General features: G+C 40.7%; 1 protein-coding gene across 1 annotated transcript; it reads left to right on the top strand.

Annotated features, from left to right (window-relative positions):
• The first annotated feature begins 14 nt into the window (after positions 1–14).
• On the top strand, positions 15–24,076 carry PGM3 (phosphoglucomutase 3). The gene is made up of 13 exons (XM_079779881.1): positions 15–125; positions 2,465–2,670; positions 4,561–4,745; positions 6,056–6,123; positions 10,844–10,977; positions 12,391–12,586; positions 15,732–15,889; positions 16,593–16,676; positions 18,331–18,429; positions 19,845–19,958; positions 20,886–21,008; positions 21,964–22,137; positions 23,519–24,076. The coding sequence occupies exons 2-13, from the start codon at positions 2,467–2,469 to the stop codon at positions 23,606–23,608; spliced, it is 1,629 nt and encodes a 542-aa protein (XP_079636007.1). The 5' UTR covers positions 15–125; positions 2,465–2,466; the 3' UTR covers positions 23,609–24,076.
• The last annotated feature ends 170 nt before the right edge of the window (positions 24,077–24,246 follow it).

Consider the following 24,246-nt stretch of genomic DNA (forward strand, 5'->3'; position numbering starts at 1 on the left):
GACGAGCCGGAAGCCACGCAGGGCCACGTCTGCGGGTTCCGAGAGCGTCCGAGTGGTGCCCGGCGCGCCGCGAGGCAGGCAGCTTCTCCGCCGGGCGCGGGTGCGGGCGAGTCTTCTTGGCCGAGGTGAGGGGGCCCCGAGGCTGGGCGGCGAGAGGGCACGTCGCGGTCCACGGGGCTTCGGCCGACCCGCGGGCTGGTGGGTGGGCTAACGGACTGACCAGCCTGCTGCGCGCGGGACACACCCCCCCGCCCCCCGCTGTGCCTGGGAACGGGGTGGGCCGGCCCGGGGTCTCGCGCTGGGCGGCGCGTCCCCCGGCCTGGGCAGGGGTCTCGGGGTCTCGGGGCCTCGGGGCCTCGGGCCGGGAGGAGAAGGGAGCAGCCTCGGTGCCGAAGAGGGAATGGAGGGAGGGGACACTCAGCTTTTCCAGAGTGGACGCTGTGGACTTGGAAGTGCTTTTCATAAAGCTTTCACGTACCCATTCAAAGTAGTTTGAGCACGTAAAACGCATTAAGGGGTGGACGCATTTTATCTTAATAAGAAGAAGGCTTTTTGGACTTACAGGGCTGGTTTACGCCCTATGAATAACCGTGATACATTACCCGCTGGTCAATTTCTAACAAAATGTGTTCATGCTTGGGAAAGAGATTTGATCACTTTGGACCGAACTAAGTCAGCTTGGCGAACGCCAGCTTTTTTTTTTTTTCCAACCGAACAAAACATTTTTTTTTACCATTTCCTTTAACTTTTGTTCATTGAAGCAATTAAGGACAATAAAGAAAACAAGGTACAGGCATACCTTATTTCAGAGCGCTTAGCTTTATTGCGCTCCACAGATGTATTTTACAAATTGAAGGCCGGGCCCTCCACCAGCAAAGAGATGGACTGGCTTCGTTGGCATTGCTTGTTTATTGCCTGGAACCGAACCGCCTTAGCTGCAGGGTGTGCCTGTGGTGGGGCTGCTGCCCATCGCAGGGCTAATTGGAAATGGGGCTGACCCAGGGGCTGAGGAGTACCTGCCGCTGAGGTTGGAAGCCCCAAGTTCCACTTGGAATTGGAGTATTCCAGAGAAGGAAGTGGCTGAGTGGACTAAGTAAAGTTGGAGAGCTAAGGGCCGATGTTTGATTTTTTTTAAAATTGAAAGGTAAATGGAAGATGTTACTTCCCTCCCTCCCTCCCTCCCTCCCTCCCTCCTTCCCTCCTTCCCTCCTTCCCTCCTTCCTTCCTTCCCTCCTTCCTTCCTTCCCTCCTTCCCTCCTTCCTTCCTTCCCTCCTTCCTTCCTTCCTTCCTTCCTTCCTTCCTTCCTTCCTTCCTTCCTTCCTTCCTTCCTTCCTTCCTTCCTTCCTTCCTTCCTTCCTTCCCTCCCTCCCTCCCTCCCTCCCTCCCTCCCTCCCCGAGGATATGTTCATTAATTTGAGAGAGAGAGAGAGGAAGGGGGAGAGTAACATCAGTTGCCTCCCATATGCACACAGCGGGATAGAACCAGCTACCTAGATATGTGCCCTGACCAGAACCAAACTCTAAACCTTTTTGGTGTGTGGGAGGGTGCTCCAACCAAGGGGAGCCACCTGGCTGGGCCAGAGTTTAATTTAGAAGTGTGTCCTGATTCTCCCTTATGAGAATGGAACAATCCCCTGTAAGGTATTGGAGAGGAAGGAGACTGTTACCCTTTGTTTTTCACCTGGGAATAGTCTCTGTAGGCTCGGAAGAATTACAGAGGAACTACACAGATTTCCCAGATATTTTGGATATGTAGGTCCAGTCCATTTGAGAGCATGACCTTGGGCTTTAGGGTCATCAGTTTCCCATAGTAAATTTAGCTTATTTAACTGAGGCCCAGGCTTAAGCTGTTCCACCTGTAAAATGAGGTGATTTTTGATCTTGTTGTAGTCTAGGAATCTTGCTGTGGAATCTTCATTTTAGTTGAGAGTGGACCATTTTAAATTCGTCCCAAGTCCAGGGATATCCCTAGAGCCAAAATGGGAGATGAGTTGGAAATAATCTGACCTCTGCCCTGGAGTAGAAAATATAATTGGGGCAAGATTTTATAGATACAACTAACTCCCAGGACTTATTCTGTCATTCTTTTCTCTCTTAAAAAATGGATCTTGGGGGGGGGGGGTTTCAAAATGAGGCATGCCTATCAGTTTGGGGTGGCAGTTTTTTTGTTTTGTTTTGTTTATATATTTTATTGATTTTTTACAGAGAGGAAGGGAGAGAGATAGCCAGAAACATCACTGAGAGAGAAACATCGATCAGCCGCCTCCTGCACACCCCCCACTGGGGATATGCCTGTAACCAAGGCACATGCCCTTGACCGGAATCAAACCTGGGACCTTTCAGTCCGCAGGCCGACGCTCTGTCCACTGAGCCAAACCGGTTTCAGTGGGGTGGCAGTTTTTGAAGCAAATGGTCCTTGAAAGATTTCTTAATATGCCTGAAAAATATTCCTTAATCTTGTAGACATGGATTTAGATGCTATTACAAAACACTCAGCATTACATGCCAAGCCCAGTGGACTCATTCTTCAATATGGGACTGCTGGATTTCGAATAAAAGCAGAACATCTTGATCATGTCATGTTTCGCATGGGATTATTAGCTGTTCTTCGGTCAAAACAGACAAAATCTACAATAGGAGTCATGGTAACAGCATCACACAATCCTGAGGTAATGCATTTAGTTGTCAATAAAGCAAACCTTTATTTACAAGACCAAACCTTAATGTGTCTGAGCAGTTTGACCTAGTGTTCAAATTCTAATTCTAGGAATGGGCCATTACGTCGTTTTGTGCCTTTGGATGTGAAATAGCTTTTTCTTAATGAGTAGTCATATGGCTCATGATTCATTAGAGGGTGTGGAGAGAATGAAGTGAGTCTGTTATTTTGGGGGGAGTGTCCACGTTAGAGAAATAACAGAATGTCCTTCCAAATTAGTTGCCACAGTATCAGTAATAAAAATCTTACCTCTCTCAATTCAGAAATTAGAGAGATTAGAAGCAAGGTGGGGAAAGGGCAAACGTTTGCAAAGACTTAGTACATTTTGAAAAATTTCAGACAGGTTTTTTTAATAGCTAGGGAATAGTTTTCTGTTCTGAAGAAACAGCCAAACAGGAGGCTCCAGGATCCAAAAGTGAGCTCTGGACAAAATGTTGATGAGGCTCATGGTGTTGGTGTTTATGACAAGTTTTTATCAAAGTACTAGATGCCTGGTGCAGGAATTCGTGCACATTGAAAGGAAATTAATTAGAAGGTGGCACCTGGGGTGGCGCCAGAGCTTGAAGGGTGTCTGTGGATTGAGCGGGGTCCCTCCGGCAGGTGGAGTCCCTCGGCCTTGCCTGTGGGAATTGGGCCAAAACCAGCAATCCAACATCCCCTGAGGGGTTCCGTTGTGTGAGATGGCACTCTGAAAAGTTGCTATCGCTCCACAGCTTCTGCATTGAGCATCTGCCCCCCTGGTGGTCAGTGTGTATCATAGCTACCAGCCAGTCACTTAGCCTTTTATATACATAGATTCCTTTTGATACAACTACACTTTTATTCTGTGGCTCACTAATACAGGATGGGGCAAAAACAGTTGTGAGTATGCGAAACACAATATATTCTTGTGTTATTATTATTGTATTATTTTCCATACGAACAACTGTAAACCTACTTTTGCCCCACCATATACATGACTTGAATAATATGCTTCTGTTTGGTTACTAGGGCATGAGATTTTTGCCTTTGTAGCTAAATCAAAAGTAAGTTAAAGCTATGTAGGATTGTAACTTCTTCCCCAAAACACGAGGACTTTGCTTGTCCACCTTCTAAATGTGCATTACTATAAATGCATGTCTAAATTGCCATAATTTATTAATGATTTGTAGGCAGGACCTCATATTTATTGCATTTTTTAAAACAATTCTGAGCTGTTTTCTTCAGTTGACATTCACTCTAAACCAGCAGTTGCCAACCTTTTGGACCTTATGGACCACCAGTGGTCTGCGGACCACCCATTGGCGACCGCTGCTCAAACTGTACTTTTTTCCCCCAGAAATTTGAGCAGGACAGAATTAGGAGTCAGTTTTCAACTTCTGTACCACCCACTGGTTGACTCAATGGCCAGGATGTGCTTAGAATCTAAAGTCATAGTGAGAAGGACTCCAGGCCTCACTCTGCTCCAGCTGTGCCTTAGTTAGCGGGTGGTTAAAGCACAGATGGCGGCCATTTACAGCTAGTTTAGTCTATTGGGTGAAAGAAGCAGATGGACTTGATGTTTTCATATCAGCACTGACGCTTCTTGGCTGTATGAACATAAGCAAATAACTTGATCTGAATCTTTGTTTTGTCAGATTAGAATAATAATGGGATCATTAGGTTGGTGTGTGGGGTCATGAAGATTTACTGAGCTTATGAGTATAAAACACCTAGTCTAGGTGGGGTCTGGCATTCAGTAAGGGTCACTGGTGAAGCTCTCAGCCATCACTGTCTTTTGTTGGGAAAAAACAGCTTGAGTTTACTTCCTCAACTCACCCTTTTGAATATGCACAGATGGCTTATCAATCGTTTTTCTTTTAAGGAAGACAATGGTGTCAAATTGGTTGATCCTTTGGGTGAAATGCTGGCACCTTCCTGGGAGGAACATGCTACCTGTTTGGCAAATGCTGAGGAGCAAGATGTGCAGAGAGTGCTGCTGGACATCAGCGAGAAAGCTGCAGTGGATCTGCAGCAAGATGCCTTCGTGGTGATTGGTAGAGATACCAGGTGACCATCGAGTTAGTGGTGAAAGCAGCTTTGGGAACTCAGTATAAGTGATTGTATCAGTCTTGGTACCCATGACAAATGGGAAGAAAGACAGAACTGCCCGAGAGGCTTCTCCCCTGCCCGGCCTTTGTAGGAGACGCAGGAACTAGGTCAGCACTGCAGCTTGGGTTTTGGAGTCAGAACACCAGCTCCAACACTTACTCTCCACTTGAACCTTTTGGAGCTTCCCTTTGCTCATCGATAAAATGTTGATGATCAGGCCTAATATAGGGTTTTTGTGAGGATTACATGAAATAATGTACCCAGAATAATATATTTCTTGGCACGAGAGAATTAACAAATGTCTCCCCCCTGTACTTCTAGATTTACTTTTTCCCCTATGGAGTAAGAACACATGATTTTAATTCATTATTTTTAGAGATTTATTTTATAATCCCGTGTTGTTGGCCCATATATTTATATTATTTTCCCATGCTGGAGTTCACTGTAAAATGTTAAGTTTATTTCTACAAATTTTTCATATTTGGCAGCCTTTACCTTCCTTTACAAAAATATTTTTGTAAAATGTTAGATTAAAAGTGTGCTTTGAAACAAGCATTCACATTTACATAAGATCTGGTTTAAGCCAGAGATGCTTTCTAAAGGAAATTTTTACTCCATTTCCTATTGCCTTGCGCTGGTGTTTTACCCTTAAGTGTGTTATCAGAGGGACTTCCAGCTACCACTGATTCCATGATCACTGGTATTTATAGGTAATAGAAATAGCCAAGTGACTTATGTTCTGAAGCAAATGATCTCACAATAAAGCCATCCCACATGTATTTGCCTCTTGCCTATTAACTAGTTGAAATGATACAGAACATCTTTTTCTACAAGGCATTCATATAATGATCTTTATTTTCAGATAGGTAGATAATTTGTTCTGATGTTTTAAATGAAAAGTGAGTTCTATATCCTTGATAGTTTAATACCCAGTGCTGCAGTATTAGTTACTGTTCTTAGGCAGTATGTGTAGTTATTGTCAAACTTGACAAGGTATTTGGGTATGGGTGTAATTAGTGCATCCTTTATATCTGTTTTCTAAATTCATTTAAAAGCCAGTATCTTTCCAAGAAATAACATTGTAAAAGACTACTCATACTCTACCCAAATTATTTTTTTCAGAGTTTTCATACTTGACAGGTTTCAGTTCAAATACAATGAACTTATTATTCTGATATTTGTAGCACAAATTTCAGCATTAGCTTTCAGAACTAGCCACCTGTTGGTTTCTGGATGGGAGGTAATATTTTTCCCCTTTTCTCTCCTAGGCCCAGCAGTGAGAAACTTTCACAGTCTGTAATAGATGGCATCACTGTTTCAGGAGGTCAATTCCATGGTATGTAGTTATCTTAAGTTGTAAATTAATTTAATCTTTAAAAAACTTTTTAAAAAATGATAAAAGTAATACATATTTATTTTAGAAAGGTTTGAAAGTACAGATAAAGTTTTTAAAAAATGAACTTTAGGATATAAAATACTAGTCTTTAAAATGAAAAAAAAAAGTTTTCTGGGCATGCATATTTTATTTTATGTATACATTACATGTAGGAAACACTGATCTTAAACAACTGTCTTTAGTAAGGCTGAACTTCTTGATATAAAACTCCTTGAAGTTACTTGAAGAAGTCCATCCTGGGGAGTTTTTGTCAATATCAGGTATTCATTCCCTAATGGCTGATCACATGTGGAATCAGCTGTTGCCTGTCATGTAGGGATGGAAAATATCTTTGGTCTACTTGTAATCATGACTTTAAGTTTTGACAGGTGGTTTGGGGTTTTCCCCCCTATTTTTAACAAATGGGGAAGTATTAAATGCAACAAAATGGAGGCTAGAATCCTCTTCTTATATAGGTTGTGCCCCATGTGAATACAATGAACCCATTGTGCTTGGAGGTGAACTTTCCTAGTATTAGGTTGTTCTCATTTAAAAATTTCTTCTCTTTACCTTTCAGCCTCCTTTCCAGGTCCTGTGTCTACCCTGCCTTCACAGATAACCTGGCTTCTTCCAATAGTGCACCTAGATCACTTCTCTCTTTGCTCCTCTAGTCGTTACTTCACCTACTGCAGGCCAGTCTCCATCCTTGCCCCTCCAGTGAAATGCCTCCTGACACTTACCTGAATTCTAATTGTCAAATCCAGTGGGTGTTATAAAAGTGGGGATTTTTAACCTGGGCCCGGGACCTGCGGGGGGTGGTGGTGGTTGGTTAAGCTGCCCACACCCTGTGTCCCTGTTAATACAGTATGCAGAGTGTTGCCTGCACACACACTTAGTTTCTAGGGAGAGGACTCATAGTTTTTGTGAGATACTCAAAGGGATCTGCAACCTAAAAATAACTTTGAATTTATGTTTTGAAATTATTATTTCAGTCTATGTCTTGGCAGCTGTCCATAATTTGGCCTCCCTCTTTCTATAAGCTTCTGCTTCCTTGGCCACTGTTCCTTTTGGTCTTCTCTGTGGGCTCCTCTACCCTCTCTCTTAATGTGGCCATTCTTCGTTTCTCTCTCTCACTCTGCCTGATGTCTGAGAGCCATAGCTCCAGCTACGTGTATTCTTTTATTTACTCATTTATTTATTCATCATACATTTCTGAATGCCTGTTATGTACAACCCTTTAGTAGTCTATATTTCACTTATTTCAACCCATAGTAAGAAACCCATTTGGTATGACGTGTGTATGTGTGCTTGTATATATAGCTGAGATAAAAGTTTCCATACATACTACTTACCCGTACTACACGATATGCATTTATCTATTGCTTTAGAAAATACAGACATGCTGATGTGTCTGAGAGGATTTCATGACCCCCTCAATGGCTCAGCCTGCAGTGTGCAGTGCGTTGGTCTTCAGTGTGCAATGCTGCCCCCATTAGGTGGCTGCCCCTGCTTTACATTCACTCTGCCCAAAACTGTGTTCTTCCTAAAATGGTTATTTTCAACACTTTGATTCTATCTCTAGAAGCATCACTTTGTTACTGTTTTAGTTTAAAAAAATGAGTTGTTTTTTTTTTAACCTTTCCTTCATTTCTCTCTTCAGCTTCAGTGTATTTCAGGAAACAAAAGGTTAATGGAGCTACAGCTCAAGGAGCATTGGGGGAAGCTAGTGGAGGATAAGATTAGGGAGGTGAGCAGGGCCAAGTCATTCCAAGCCTTATAGGTCATGCTAAAGATTTGGGTTTTAGTCCAGATGCAGTGGGTCTCCACTGAAGGATTTTAAGGCTGTCACTCTGGCTATTGTGTAGCGAGAGATAGGAAGGTTGTAAGAAAGAAAAAGAGACAGCGAGGAAACTGTGCAGAAGTTTGTGCAAGAGTAATGATAGCAAGAGAAATGGAAGAACTTGAAATTAACATTTAATCCAAAGGATTTTGGGATGTGAAGAATGGCTTCTATGTTTCTGGGTTGGTCAGTGGAACAGAGGGGTTATGCTTTTTAACTGTATATAGTCATTTAGTGAATGTTTATTTGGTAATTTTGATATTGGTCATAAAATTTGTTTCATCCTTTAGTATGCCTTTTGAAATAGTTTTTCTCCTCCTTATCAGTTCCCTTCCTTAGACTTAAGCTTTTACCTATTTTGGGGGGTTCCTCCATCTCCTCTCCTCTAATCCTTATACCACAGCCAAGAACTTAAAATGACTTTTCGCCTTCAGTGCAAACTCTAGTGTGTGACTTTGAAGACGGTTGACAGATTTCGTGAATGAATATTTATTGGATACTGGCCTATCTCTGCTATCTATTTCTCCTGTTCCTTGCTCATGTTGCCTCTTTTTGTGTGTTTAGATGTTTTACTATAAGCTATTTGTTTTTCTTAAAAAACAAATTATTTGTGGGACATTTTTGAGGTTTATGGTGAAGGCAGAGTTTAATGTTTGCTTCTGCTGGGAGTACTACCTGGCTGGTTGATGACATGGTTCTTTGATGACAAGGTTCTTTTAGACCCGTGTGGGTATGGGAGTTTGGGTTGGAAATCCATGGGAGGCCTGTGATTGTGGTTATGTTCTTTAGCCGTAGGTTTTCCCTCTGCTGTGCTGAGTTCCAAGACAGCTTTTCTGGGAGGAGACTTTTGACTTTTTTTTTTACTCCTCACCCGAGAAGTTTATTGATTTGAGACAGAGAGAGAAACATCGATTGGCTGCCTCCCGTAGCCGCCCTGACCAGAGTTCTAGCCCACAATCTAGGTAGGTGCCCCAACTGGGAATCAAGCCTGCCACCTTTCTGGTGTACAGGGTGACACTCCAACCAACTGAGCCACCCAGCTGGGGCTTGACTCACTTTTGTTTTTTTAATTATTTATTGTTGAAAGTATTACATATGTTCCCTTTTCCATACCCCGTTGTCCTCTCCCAGCCCCAGCCTTCATGCCCCCCACCCTCCACCCCCTGCATTGTGACCATTGGTTATGCCCATATGCATACAAGTTCCTTGGTTGATCTCTTCCCCTCCATGACTCACTTTTGATTCACTTTGACTCACTTTGCACTGAAGAATAGTCCTCTGGGGCCTCAGCTTTAAGAGGGCCTGGCCTTCATCTGGGTTCCCCCTTTTAGACCAACATGGACTTTTTTTGCACTGAAAACCATAGCTCAATTTCAAGTTTTGAGGAATGCCCAGAGAATAAAACTAGTTTCCTTGACTCTAATTGTGGAGTTCTTCTATTTAAATAGATTTTGGCCTGCTTCCTCTACAACTTGTTGGTACTGCATTTACTTTTAAAAAGAAATTTTTAATCTAGCATTTCTGGTTGTTTGTAGGAGTGTTCGTCTGAATTATGTAGTTTTCAATGTTATTGGAAATATAACTCAATTACAACTTTTTTTGTACTGCTCTGTGTTGTTGTGTTTTGTTTTTTTTATTATCTATACTGAGTGATTTCGTTATCAGTAGTTCATATTTCTTTTAGAATTGAGTTGGTGTTCAAAGTGTATTTTTTTGTAACCACCAAACAGTTAACTGAATTTTGACACTATCTACCTGGGGGTAGTGCTTGATCCTACCTCAGTCCCATAAGACTGCCATCCCGCCACCTACTTCACATCCCAGTCATCTTGGCTTCTGACCAATCGGGAGGTTCACACAACCCCCTCCTTGGGTTGGGTTAATTTGCTAAAGCAGCTCACAGAACTCAGAGAAGCATTTTACTGACTAGGTTACTAGCTCATTATAACAGATTTAACTCAGGGACAGATAGGTTGAAGAGATGCGTAGGGCGAGGTGTGTGGGGAGGGATTCAGAGCTTCCATGCTCTCTGAGCATGCCAGTCTCCACATGTTCACCAACCGGAACGTTGGCCTTTTGGTCTTTTGAGTTTTTATGGAGGCTTTATTACATTGGTATGAATGACTAAATCATTGGCCATTGGTGACTGAGCCCAATCTGTAGCCTCTCAGCCTCCCTCTCTGAAGTTGGGGGTGGGGCATAGGGCTGAAGGTACCAACCCTCTAATCACGTGAAATCAGCCTCCATGCTTAGGTACATAGGGGCTTTCCAAATGTCACCTTTTTTAAAAAAAATCCTCAAGCAAGGATATTCTTTCAGTTGCTTTTTTAGAGAGCGTGGGAGGGAGCGATTGGAGAGAGAGGGGCGGGGGAAAGAATCATCGATGTGAGAGAGGTATATCAATTGGTTGCCTCCCGCACAAGCCCCAATCGGGCCCGGGATTGAACCAGCAACCAAGGTGCATGCCCTTGGAATCTAACCTGTGACTGACTCTTCTGTGCCTGGGCCAGAGCTCTAACCACTGGACACACCGACCAGGGCCCAAATAACACTTTTTCAAGGTAATAAAAGACATCATATTGCTCTCTTTGCTTAAGAAATTACAGGAGTTTAGAAGCTCTGTCAGGAATAGGGACAAAGACCAAATACATATTTCTTACTATAAATTACAATGTGACATGCACTTGTAATGATTTCAGTGGATATTTATGCTTTTAAAATTTAGCATTTTGTGTTTTCTGAACTGTATTTTGTCACCTTCAGTTCCTCCCGTATGAATCCATTTAAACTTCTTTCTTTATTAAGAAATGTGGTACATTGCTTTCTTTCATTCTGTGACAGATTACGGCTTGCTGACAACGCCGCAGCTGCACTACATGGTGTACTGCCGGAATACCCAGGGCCAGTATGGAAAGGCAACCACAGAAGGTTACTACCAGAAGCTCTCCAAGGCCTTTGTGGAACTTACCAAACAGGTGAAAACTTGAATGTTAATTACATCGTTTGTCACTTCTCCTTTTTCCAAAAATTCGGCATATCATTTTCTTTACAGGACTACACAAGGTCTGGTCCTCGTATCCTAACTGTGTGTTGGCATTTACTTGGCAAGGCATGTAACACATCCTTAGATCACTGAGGGAACAAACATGGTGGTTTTCTTGTGGTTATAAGTATTCATTCAGATGAGTTTATTCTTAAGTAGGTGCTATTGATATCACACTTGAGGCATCTTACTGTTGAGATTTTCTTGTTAAGGGAATTGGCATGTTAAACCTGGATGAGATTTGAGGAGTGTAATTCATTTGATCAATATATGTTGAGTGTATGTTATTGTCAGGCACAGCAAAACAAAGCCCTTGCTCTCAGAATTTATATTCTGGGATGAGGGTGGGTAGGAGAGGAGACTGACAATTAGAAAAAACAAACAAAAATGCCGAGTGGTGTTATATGCTGTGAAGAGAATGACAGATGTTTTACTGCTCATTCCCACCTTTGAAAGACTGTCATGTGATATAGACTATATTACTTCTAAGGGACCTGCTTTATTGAGGCTAAATCTAATAAAGCTTGACAAAAAAAAAAAAAATTCTGAGATGTTCTAAATTAAATTACATTGCCCATAGAGTGAGAGAAAGAAACATAGCAGTTAGCCTATTAACAGCTGTGGACCAGCTAACAAGAGACTGCTCACATTGACAGGTGTCTATTGGAACTTCAGATTAATTTCCAGGTGCTATTTCTGCAATTATTCTAGAGAGAGAATAGCCAGGCATTTTTGAACCCCAGGAGCCTCTGCTTATTTAACATGAACTTCCTACTTGCCCATAACCTATCCAAGGGAGCAAACACTTCTGATTTGGACTCTGTGCCTATCCAGAACTGGCCCGCTTCACTTCTCCCATCCCTTCGTTTATAGCTAATGTAAATCTCTGCAAAACAACTTACATCTTTCTTCCCCGTATGTGATGTATATAAACACTTGCAAAACTCTGGGATGACAGTGGTCATGTCTGTCTGTTCTATCTAGCTATGCTGCTGGGGTTTTAGACTCTAACCCCGAGAGCAGTCCTTTTTTTTCTAGCAATGACTAATAAACCTTTTAAAAAAGACTTTTCAGCTGTGAAACTAAATTTTTTAACATACTATTTCCATAAGTCATTCAGTCATTGAAACTGTTCCTGTGTCAAAGTGTTCAAAAAGGGGTATTTTAAAATTTTACTTTGATGTTTTATGATTTTCATCTGAATATGTGTGCCCTTTTGTGTCTTGGTTTAAAATAGATGAGCTAATTGAAATAATGGAAGATGTTTACATATACGTATGCATGCCTTATGTTTCACTCTTATCTTTAGAACTTGAGATTTTTCTCCCTGTGTCTTTCGTTTAAGGCTTTCTGCAGTGGTGACGAATGTCTATCACTTAAGGTTGACTGTGCAAATGGCATAGGGGCCCTGAAGCTGAGAGAAATGAAAAACTACTTCTCCGAGGGGCTGTCAATTCAGTTGTTTAATGTTGGGACTACAGGGAAACTCAATCATTTATGTGGGGCTGACTTTGTGAAAAGTCATCAGAAACCTCCACAAGGTATGTAAATTTGTTTTTGGAGTTTTGAAACCAATCTCATTTATAAACAGAAGTGGCCAAATGAGAAGTCATGCATTTAGTCTTTGTGTCACTTGTAGACATCTGGGCACCTTCCTACTCATCAGTGCCATTCCAAACATGGACTGCTCTGCCTGTGAGTCACAGGACTCCTGCAGCGTGTGGAGTGGGAAAGCAAAATCAGAAATTGGTAATCTGGAGGACTTGTTCACACACTGATTCCTGGGCTCTCCCACAGAGTTTCTGAATCTGTAGGTCTACATAGGGTTTGTAGAGCACAGGAATTTGCATTTCTATCAAGAGCCCAGGGCTTTTTGATGATGCTGGTCTGGGGACCACACTTTGAGAATCACTGATCTAAAGAATAGCAATAGTTAAGTAGCATTATTTTTCATCTTATTGAATTAGACACACTATGGAAAGAGAATGCTCCTGCTGAATTACATGTTTCCAAAATCAGTGTTTTCCACAGTGGGCATGTTAGGAGGGAGAAATGTCCTTCAGATTGTAGTTGTAGTAAGAGATTTTTATATTTAGCTGCATTAGATTCAAAATTGTTAGCCTGGTTTGCAGATGTGTTTTGTTTGATCTGTGTGTCTGTGTGTTTAATTGCATTAGTTGCCAACATTTATTTTTATTAATTTTTGTTTATTGATTTTAGAGCGATATCGATTTGTTGTTCCACTTACTTATGCATTCACTGGTTGATTCTTGTGTCTTGACTGGGGATTGAATCCTCAACCTTGATGTATTGGGATGATGCTTTAAACAACTGAGCTACCTGGCCAGGGCCGTTTTTAAAATGCTTTGATTTCCCTTAAATATTGGAATCTGTCTTCTCTTTACCTCATGTCACGTGGACTGGCTCCACCCTAAGATAGGACTGCATTCTTCAGAATTCTACAGACCTTATCTAGTGGCTTCTCACATTAACATCACTTTATGCCTTACTGTAGTAAGCATTTAAATTTTCAGTTTAACCAATTTAAGCTCCCTTTCATTGATTGCTAGTTTTGACTATTACTTTACCTGCAGTTCAGTTCTCAGGCCCTGATCTATCCATTCACTAAATCATGGGCTCTTTTTCTCTTGCTGTAGGCACTGGGGCTATAGTATGAACAAACCATAGGCCCTGACTTTCATGGAGCTTGTGTTGTACCCTGTAGTCAATCTTAAATTCATATTCACTGCCTAGTTGCTTCATGTTGCATTGGCAATATGTTAATGTCCTTATATCTAATAAATTTGTAACAGTTGCTGAGGTTTCAATAATTTTATGCAAATTACAGAAACCATTTATCTCATGGGCTATAATTGTTTTGTTTTTTAAAATATATTTTTATTGATTTAAGAGAGGAATGGAGAGGGAGAGATAGAAACATCAGCTTCTTGTTACTGATGGTGTGAAAAATAAATCATTCCTTATCTGAATTAAATTAAAGCACATACCTCATCTGTTGCTGATTATTTTTTATATGTAAAGGACATAATAGGACTAGATAAATTGCATTCAGAAATACCTGTAGCTTTTAAGCAACTATATGGGAACCTGTGTTGCCAAACCAGCTGGCTTATAAAGTGGAATATTTTTTTAGCATAATGTCAAGTTCAGCATAGATAGATTTTGAATGCTTCTTTTTCAGTTAGCTGTGAATTTACCCTGTAAAAACTACCAATAAGCCTGCATACTGTTCGAAGATTAAGACACTGGTTTTTATTTGCAAGGATAATTTTAACTATTTCTTGAATAATCATAGTGGACATGTTTACATGTAACACATAAGACCAGCTGTGATCATACTTTAGTGAAAAAATGTCCTCTTATAACTAGAACTAGAAGCCCGGTGCACGAAATTCGTGCACAGTGGGGGGTTGTCCCTCAGCCCAGCCTGTACCCTCTCCAATCTGGGACTCCTGGAGGGATGTCCGACTGCCCGTTTAGGCCCAATCCTGGTGGGATCATCCTACTGGGATCGGGCCTAAACGGGCAGTCGGACATCCCTTTCACAATCCAGGACTGCTGGCTCCCAACTGCTCGCCTGCCTGCCTTCCTGATTGCCCCTAACCGCTTCTGCCTGCCAGCCTGATCACCCCCTAACCACTCCGCTGCCAGCCTGGTTGATGCTTAACTTCTCCCCTCTCAGCCTGTTTGCCCCCAACTTCCCTCCTCTGCCAGCCTGGTCACCCCTAACTGCCCTCTCCTGCAGGGTTGATCACCTCCAACTGCCCTCCCTTGCAAGCCTGGTCCCTCACAACTGCCCTCCCTTGCAGGCCGGGTGCCTCCCAACTGCCCTCTCCTGCTGGCCATCTTGTAGTGGCCATCTTGTGTCTACATGGGGGCAGGATCTTTGAGCACATGGGGGCAGCTATATTGTGTGTTGCAGTGATGATCAATCTGTATATTACTCTTTTATTAGATAGGATAGAGGCCTGGTGCACGGGTGGGGGCCAGCTGGTTTGCCCTGAAGGGCGTCACAGATAAGGGTGGGGGTTCCCTTAGGGTGTGGGGCAGCCTGAGCGAGGGGCCTGTGGTGGTTTGCAGGCTGGCCACGCCCCCTGGCAACCCAAGGGGAGGCCCTGGTATCTGGAATTTATTTTCCTTCTACAATTGAAACTTTGTAGCCTGGGGCGGAGCCAAGCCTGCTGCTCCCTCCGGGGTGGCAGCCATTTCTGTGGCAGTTAATTCACCTTCTACAATTGAAACTTTGTAGCCTTAAGCGGGTGAGCCCGGCCAGGGTGTGTGGAAAGCTTTGCTTCCCCTGTTGCCGCTGGCAACCCTGGCCTGCTCTCTCAAGCTCCATTCTGCCGCCATTTGTTTGAATTAGTTTACCTTCTATAATTTAAACTTTGTAGCTTGAGTGGAGGTTTAGGCCTGCAACGGCTATGGAAAGCTTGGCTTCCTCTGTTACCTGGGAAACCTTGCTCTCTGTGGCTGTAGCCATCTTGGATTGGGGTTAATTTGCATACTCTCCCTTATTGGCTGGTGGGCGTGGCTTATGTAGCGGAGTGATGCTTAATTTGCATATTACCATTTTATTAGAGAGGATAAGAAAAAAACCTAAAACTTAATATTGAGTTGTATTCCCATATTTTAGACTGAAATGCATTTTTAATTATTGTGTACTAGGAATAGAAATGAAACCCAATGAAAGATGCTGTTCCTTTGATGGAGATGCAGACAGAATTGTTTATTACTACTATGATGCAGATGGCCACTTTCATCTCATTGATGGAGACAAGATAGCAACGCTCATTAGTAGTTTCCTTAAAGAGCTCCTGTTGGAGGTATGGCAGGGAGTGATTGCCCTTTAAAACTAGAATTACTGGTGAAATAGTTCTATAGCATCTATAGCAGTCAGTTGAATGTCTAAAAGGCACAATTTATGGGAAGTTCCTTACATGTGTGACTGGAAAATACAAAAAGGTATGGTTATTCTAGACATTTCAAATTTGGAGAACTGGTTTTGGAATCCGAAGTTACTCTTTGCTTCCTTATATTGGCAAAGTTTTATGATTTGAAGCTTTATGAAGTTTTGAATTCTTCATAACTGACACTTTAATAATGGAAGTTCCACCATAAATCCCCAAAGCCTCAGGCTTAAACAGGAAATCTCATCTTCAGAGATTTGTTTTGATCTTTTGGAAATCTCTGGCTAGACTTATAGGATGAATGGGAAGTAATTATTATGATCTGGAAAAGATATACTTCAACAATTCAATAAATACTTTTTATTTAAAAAATTAAAGAGATAAAAATAAAGAAACCACAGGTTTCTTTATAAAAGATTCCTTGTAGAATTGTTTTAAATAGTGCCCAGAAGTATTGTAGCTTTTTTTCTGGCCTATATGTAAATTTTGATTGAGTCATTTATGTATTGCATAAAATAAGGCACTGCTGAATTTGTTGATCACTTTGTATCCTTTAGAACGTATGTTTGCTTTTGTAGTGTTTTTGCTTTAGATGCATGGTCATTTCATTGTTGTCTAGATTGGAGAAAGTCTGAATATTGGCGTTGTACAAACTGCATATGCAAATGGAAGCTCAACACGATATCTTGAAGAAGTTATGAAGGTACTGAACCATTTCCATTTTCTGGCAGTTTCTTAATTCCTTTGTAAGATATTTCTGTGTGGAAAATAATAACCTCATAAAAATGAATAGGTTGTTGTGCATGAAACTGAGTCTTTGTCCATGTGAGGCTAACTACAAATTACAAGAAAAAATTAAATTGTTCCTGATGCAAAAAGAGGGACTTTCTGTCTTTGTAGCCTCTTAGCAGATTGACTGTGATGTGTATCACTAATCTGGCTTAAAAGTTTTCTGGGTTGATAGATTCTGTTTCTAATTATTTCCCCAATGTCCACCAGATGACCACCATCTGTATGACACTGCTCTAAGTGTTAAGAGGTTCATGGCCAAAATTGGGTCTGTTTGCCTTGACTCTTTTTCTCACCAGCTACTGCAATCTTTTCTAACTTTTGTGTATCCCTTTTTAAGTTCCTGCATTTTGCTATTTTTGCCTTGCCATTCGTTTTAAAGTAGGAATGGTGAAGCCAGGTTCCTGTAGTATCTGGATAGCTAAAGTAAATGAGTACAGTGGGCAGGTGAGGACTAGGAAGAGTGTGCCCAAGCCATCACTCCGCTACACCCACGATTGGGCCAGCAGGAGGCGCAGGGGGCGGGACTCAGGGTGGCCGGGGTAGCTGATTGGGCCAGCAGGACGCTGAGCTCGCGGCGCCAGTGGCGCCGCGAACTCAGTGTCTGTGCCATGGCTGCGCCGGAGGCTTTCGGAAGGCCTGGTGCACCGGCGGACAGCCGGCCAGCTCCCCCGCGATCAAAAGCCAAAGCGGGGGAGCTGGCTGGCTGTCTGCTCCGGCACAAGGCCTTTCGAAAGCCTCCCCCGCTTTGGCTTTTGATCGCGGGGGAGCTGGCCGGCTGTCTGCTCCGGCACAAGGCCTTTCGAAAGCCTCCGCCGCGCAGGAGGCTTTCGGAAGGCCTGGTGCACCGGCGGACAGCCAGCCCGCTGGTGCACCAGGTGCATGATTAAATCATGCACTGGGCCTCTAGTTTTCTAATAAATTAAATACTTTTAGCTCTAACGATTCTTGAGGCTTCCTAAATCCAATCAAATGCCCATCTTATTTGATCTTAATCTTTTTGTATTTTTGCACTATCAAGCCTTAAACCACTGTTGCCAGTCCAACCACCATAATTTCTTACTGGGATTAATCATAGAAAACTCCTAATGGCCCCCTCTTAAGCTGAGGGTTAACAAACAGTGGTCTGTGGGCCAAATCCAGCCTGCCCCATTTATAAAGGTTTATTGGAATACAGCCATGCTAATTTGTTTTTGTGTTGTCTGTGGCTGTTTTCACAGATAATGAGAGTTGAGCAATTGTAACAGAGACAATGTGGTTGCAAAGCCTAGAATAATTGGCCTTTTATAATAAAAGCTTGTAAACCTCTACTCTAAGCCACTCTTCATCCTGTAGCTAAACTGAGCTTTCTGTAACAGATCATGTCCTCCATCCTCATCTCTCTCGCCTTGCTTTCCCCTTGTTTTTGTGCTTCTAAGTGCCTTCTCTTACCACTTTGGTTTTAACTGCTTTGTCTTCCTCTCTAGATTAAGCTCCAGGTTTTGTTCCCTATTGTATCCCTGAATAGTAGGTACACAATGAATTTGCTGATTGTATAATTGCTGTTATTAATTTTTAATATGTTATAGGTACCAGTCTATTGTACTAAAACTGGTGTAAAACATTTGCACCACAAGGCTCAGGAGTTTGATATTGGAATTTATTTTGAAGCAAACGGGCATGGCACAGTAAGTTCTCTTAAACAATTACAACTTTAGCTGGCACTTTTTTTAATGATGGGGATTCTGTATCTGGTTAGTAATAGGTAAAATTCTTTGTTGAAATTACTGGGATGGTAATAGAATTTGATTATTTGGTTGATCTTCCTTTGAGAGTGAAGAAATAATGCTGATTTGTTCTTATAGTATAGTTACTTATAAGAATGCACATCTTAATTTTTTAATAAGCTGGTTGTCTATACATCATTTAAAAATATTCTGTTCAACTGGCCATAGGTGGTAAAAAGTATAGTAGGTGTGGTAAATTGAAAAGTGTTGGATAGTTTGAGGATTAAGTTATAAACAACTGGAAATGTAATTAGCAATAAGCATATACTTTTTTTATGGTTCTCTTAGCAGACAGAATGTTTTTAAAAGTTTTTTGAGATATAACTCGCCTGCCATAAAACTCACAATTTTAATGTGTAAAAATGGTTTTTAGTATAGTTATAAAGTATATAATTTTTCTTTAGATGTTTTTACACTTTACCTCATTTCATAAATAGATTTGAGGTGCCCAATACAAAAAGTTATCTAGGTCAAATAATTTTCCTCATGAATTTCAAAATTGGTTTCTAGAGGCAATGAATGAAAGTAGAAGGAAAATAAGTTCTTAGAAAATACAACTAAAAGATAACTTCAGTGATCTAATGCAGAGGTTGGTGAATGAATATGAAGGGTAGATAGTAAATATTTTAGGCTTTGGGGCTATAATGTCTCTGTTACAACTGGTCAAACAAGTGACCAGCTGCACCTCAGTTTACCAACAAGTAAGTATTTTAGCAAGTGGCTGAGCCTGGTATGCTGCTCCTCCTCAGTAGTGGGCATCTGATGAAGGCACTAAAATCATGGGAAAGGCATTTCAAAATGACAGAAATCTTGAGGAATGTGACGTATGTTGTAATAAATAGTTATGGCACTATTTGCCACAATGTGATATAGGCGAGTGGAGTGCGCTTTCTACTTCTGCCTAGCTTACAGTGTTAATTTTAGGACAAAAAGATACTAGTTGCAATGAATTATGTACTTCAGGTAAAATGGGTACAGATCCACCTAAGAAACCTGGTTGCACAGAGCCGATTTAGCTGGCTGAGGGACAAACATAATGAACCCATTTGTGTGATCACCTTTGCTAAGGTGGTATTTGTAATCAGCTCTTTAAATGTTGATAACCAGTTTTATAATCCATAAAGGACCTTTTTTCTCCTTAGTAATATCTTTTGGGTTTTGCTTTGATCTTACATTAATTCCATATATTGTAAAGCTGCCATTATTTTTCCCCTCAGTTTCTTCAGATTCATTGAGAATTTCAAAAGCAGTTTAGCATGATAGTACTTATGACTGGGCCTGCGGTAGTTTTGTGATTGTGTATGCTCTCATTGCAGGTGTTGTTTAGTAAAACTGCTGAAATGAAGATAAAACAGCTAGCAGAAGAATTAGAAGATAAGAAAAGGAAAGCTGCTAAGATGCTTGAAAACATTATTGATTTGTTTAACCAGGTTAGAACTGATGGGCTGGTGGGGTCTTGGTTACTTTCACATTTTTCATAAAGAAGGTGGACAGAATAGTGGGCTGTATAAAAATTTAAAGTGGTGAAGTCCTGCAAGCTTCCTCACAACCATGGCACATGCAGTGGAGATTTACACTGAAATGCCCAAGACAGAACATTGAAGTGCTTCCCTTGCCCTACATTTTTTGATGAAAAATTTCATTAGATTCAGCCTCTGAGTGTGTGTGTGTATATATATATATATGTATGTATGTATATATATATATATATATATATATATATATATATATATATGACTAATTATGTTTTTTAAAACCTATTTTCTCGAAATTCAGGAAGAACAATCAGTTGTCTCGTGGGTCAGACTGGGTGGGATTGGAGTGTAGCTAATGGCAGTGGAAGAACAAGCAAAGCAGTGGAAGTAACATTTGAGCATCTTGCACATTTTGGGCACTTTACATACTGCATTGTATAATCCTTGCTGTAACACAGGGAGAAGGGTTATTATAATTGTCATTTTATATATGAAGAAACAAAGGCTTAGAGCTAATAAGTGGCAGAACATGGCTTCAACTTCAGATGTGTCTTACACCAGAGCTCCTATTTCTTCATGTCCTTGCATGATGCCTTCCATACGGTATATCTCAAAAGGCATCTAGTTATAAAGAAAAATTTGAGTTAATGCTGGAATCTTAAGAGTTATGTAATTTCATTTTATAGCTAAGGAGGAAGATGAAAGGCAAGCTTTTTAAGAGCTAGTTTGTGTTTCCCTCAGTATTTAATTTATACACACCAGTTAATGTTGCTGCATAGGGGGAGGAGCAGGAAGCACAAGAAACTTCGTTTTCTAAGACACATTCACATCTAATCTTTCCTTGTAGTTGAATGGTTCCTTCCATTGTCTTCTATCTTGCAGGCAGCTGGTGATGCTATTTCTGACATGCTGGTGATCGAGGCAATCTTGGCTCTGAAAGGGCTGACTATACAACAGTGGGATGCTCTCTATACGGATCTTCCAAACCGACAGCTCAAAGTTAAGGTGTGAGCAAGATTTTAAAATTTTTTAAAAAATTAAAACCTATTATTTCAAATCTCACTATATAAAAATGTTTCCCAAGTGTTTTGTATTTCATTCTAAACATAAATATTACATGGAAAATAATGCCTATATCACCTGTATTTTTTCATATCTTTAAAGATTACGGAATAATTCTTAACCATTCTATTGTTTGAGAAGTATTTGGTTTCCAAATCTATTATAATTGTATATCACTGAAATTATGGAAAACTTAAAACATACATATAGAGAACAACATAATGAACCTCTGTATACCCAGCTTCGGTAGATTTTAAGTGGTGCCTTCTACATTCTCCACATCCCCATATTATTTTGAAGCACATCCTGGATAGCCTATCATTTCGAGTAAAAATAGTTCCTCAGGCTAGATGCTGAGTAGAATCTGTGGGCTCAAAGGGAGAGAATTTTTAAAAGGCATTTAAGATAAATGGCTAATTGATTTCCATGTAGATTTATACCAGTTTACACATTCACTACCAGAGTTCACAGAAATAGCTGCTGATTGTTCAGATTAGTTTGGGGCACAAGGAGATTCTCATCATGATCCTCTTACATAATAGGTAATTAAAAAGCGTAAGTGGCAACCTAAGATAATTTGATCAATGACTTAAGTCATACGGTATTTATTGGCCGTTATTTTAGTGGTAATTAGCTTTAAGACAGTATGTGGAAATGTTATTTCTTTTTGTTAACGGTAATTCTTTGTAGACTGAAGAAACAGAAAAAAAGTTGAAATCAACAACCCTGCTTTTGGCAGAAATAATTATAAAATTTTAATGCAATTTCATTGTATGCTTAATTTGATACTTTACTTTCTGTGCTGTACTTTTGTGTACAAGAAGCTGAAATGTAGCTCTGTTATTGTTAAATTGAAATAGGAATGAAATTATAACAAGCATGAAATGCTTGTGCATAGGTTGCAGACAGGCAAGTTATTAGCACCACGGATGCTGAAAGGAAAGCAGTCACACCCCCAGGACTACAGGAGGCAATCGATGACCTGGTGAAGAAGTACAAGCTTTCCCGAGCTTTTGTCCGGCCCTCTGGTACAGAAGATATAGTCCGAGTATATGCAGAAGCAGACTCACAAGTAAGCTGATACAGTTCTATTGAAAAAATGTGCAGTGAGAACCCAATAATAACAGGTAGTGTGGGGTGGTAGTAGGAGGTGAAAATTACTTTAATAGTGTTGCAATCTCACTGTGATAATTAAGCATTTAATGTCTGAGATTTGTTTATGGAGCCTTTAAGTTCATATTAAGATTACAAAATTATTTTCATCAGCGGTTGTTAATATAGTTGTACAAAATTACACCCACTTAGATTCTTTCCCCAAGTATTTTTCTTTTGATTTATTCTATAGTTCATAAAAGTCATATTTATAATTGTGGCATGAATAACTAATAGGTACTTAGCTTGACACATGTTGAACTATTATCTGTTTTTTTTTTTCCTATAAAAACATAATCCCTGTTGTTTCATGAAAACAATCACGATTGCGGTCCATTTCTGAAATTCATGTTTGACTCTCGACTCTCAATTTGTTTTTTGAAGTATTTCCTTTAAATGACAGCCTTGTTCTGTGCTTTTGCTGTTTTTGTGATAGGGTCAAGTCTTTGTGATCTGGATATTAATAATTTGCCCTCTCACACATCCTTTTCTGTCACTTTAAACCCTAGATAAAAATATTTGCATAGTGAAGGCAAAATAGAGTCTATTGAATAGGGGCTCAGAAGGAGACATTTTCCATTAATGTATACTACATTAGCTGGCAGCTTTTCTGCAGAAGCCTTAGGCCATCCCAGAATCCTATATAATGAAAGCCTAATATGCTAAGTGTCCGATCATCCGTTCAACCAATCAAAGCGTAATATGCTAATGATATGCTAAGGCCTGTTGACCAGTCACTATGACATTCACTGACCACCAGGGGGCAGACGTTCTGACCGGTAGGTTAGCTTGCTGCTGGGGTCCGGCTGCCCTGGAGCCTTCCCCCAGCCCTGATCATGCACTAGTGGGGTCCCTTGGCCTGTCCTGCGCCCTCTCAATCCGGGACCTCTCTGGGGATGTCAGAGAACCGGTTTCAGCCGAGGGATCCTACTGATGCATGAATTCATGCACCAGGCCTCTAATATAAAGAATAAATACTCCTGGCAGGGTGAAGAGGCTATCTGGGGCCTTAAGAGTTACTTACTCTTAGGATAATTATGGCTGTGTTTTGCCTTTAAGGACTATGTTTTATTAAATTTATTCAGTTTTGGAATAACTATAATCTGATTTAAGAACTTACCTTATTTGGGAGACTTGACTTGTTTTCCGTGTATTTAAGGTGGTTAGAATTTGCTACTGAAAGATGAAAAAAAGTTTTCATTTGAATTTGTTAGTGAAACCAATCAGGAAGCTCCCTCCCCTTCCCTCAGGGTTAGCTGCAAGTAGTCTTTCCCCTCTAATCACTTTTAATTAATTTTCAGGAAAGTGCCGACAGCCTTGCACAGGAAGTGAGCTGGGCGGTATTTCAGCTGGCTGGAGGGGTTGGAGAAAGTCCCCAACCAGGTTTCTGAAGACAATTTTTACATTCTTGAGAGACTGGATTTTTAAAAGGTTTTTATAGAACGGTAATGCCATTATTGTGACAAGTTCAAACACATCTATAATCATAATGTTTACTGCACCTTAATGGATTGTTTCTAGGTCTGATTATTTTTCTTAAACACTACCAGAATAATTCTTTAGAAACAGCTAAGCCTTACACTTGTTAAATTCGTTTTTTTTATGTGTTTTTTTTTAATGAAACTTACCTCTAGTTTCAGTCTCACTAATGTAAAATATTGGGGCTTACATATATGATTCAACTAACTTTATAATGTGTGCTGGGAAGAAATCATGAGGGCTGCTGGAAAATTAAATCTTATTTATTAGCAACATGTTGGAATGTCTTTTCTGTTGCCATTACCTAACTAGGATGTTGTTTGCAGTCAATTGTTCTCCAGCAAAGTCTTCAGAGTGATTTTTAAGTGACTTACCTCTTCAGTTACCATCATCAGGAGCTCAGAGGTGGAATATGGAGGCTGTACATCTCTGTACTGAGGTGGACATGCTACATGTAAAGGGATCATGTCCCAGGCTTCAGTAATTCCTTATTCTGCTTAGTGAAGGTGTGTGGGAGAAAGCTAATTGTAATGCATTACCAAACCTCTGA

The sequence above is a fragment of the Cnephaeus nilssonii genome (genome assembly GCF_951640355.1).
Source record: "Cnephaeus nilssonii genome assembly, chromosome: 9".
Lineage (NCBI taxonomy): Eukaryota > Metazoa > Chordata > Mammalia > Chiroptera > Vespertilionidae > Cnephaeus > Cnephaeus nilssonii.

Excerpts from the sequence above, each read along its gene's own strand:
- PGM3 (XM_079779881.1), top strand. The coding sequence starts at position 2,467 with ATGGATTTAGATGCTATTACAAAACACTCAGCATTACATGCCAAGCCC. Across the intron at positions 2,671-4,560 it reads CAGCATCACACAATCCTGAG|GAAGACAATGGTGTCAAATT; the intron begins GTAATGCATTTA and ends TTTTCTTTTAAG. Across the intron at positions 10,978-12,390 it reads TTGTGGAACTTACCAAACAG|GCTTTCTGCAGTGGTGACGA; the intron begins GTGAAAACTTGA and ends CTTTCGTTTAAG.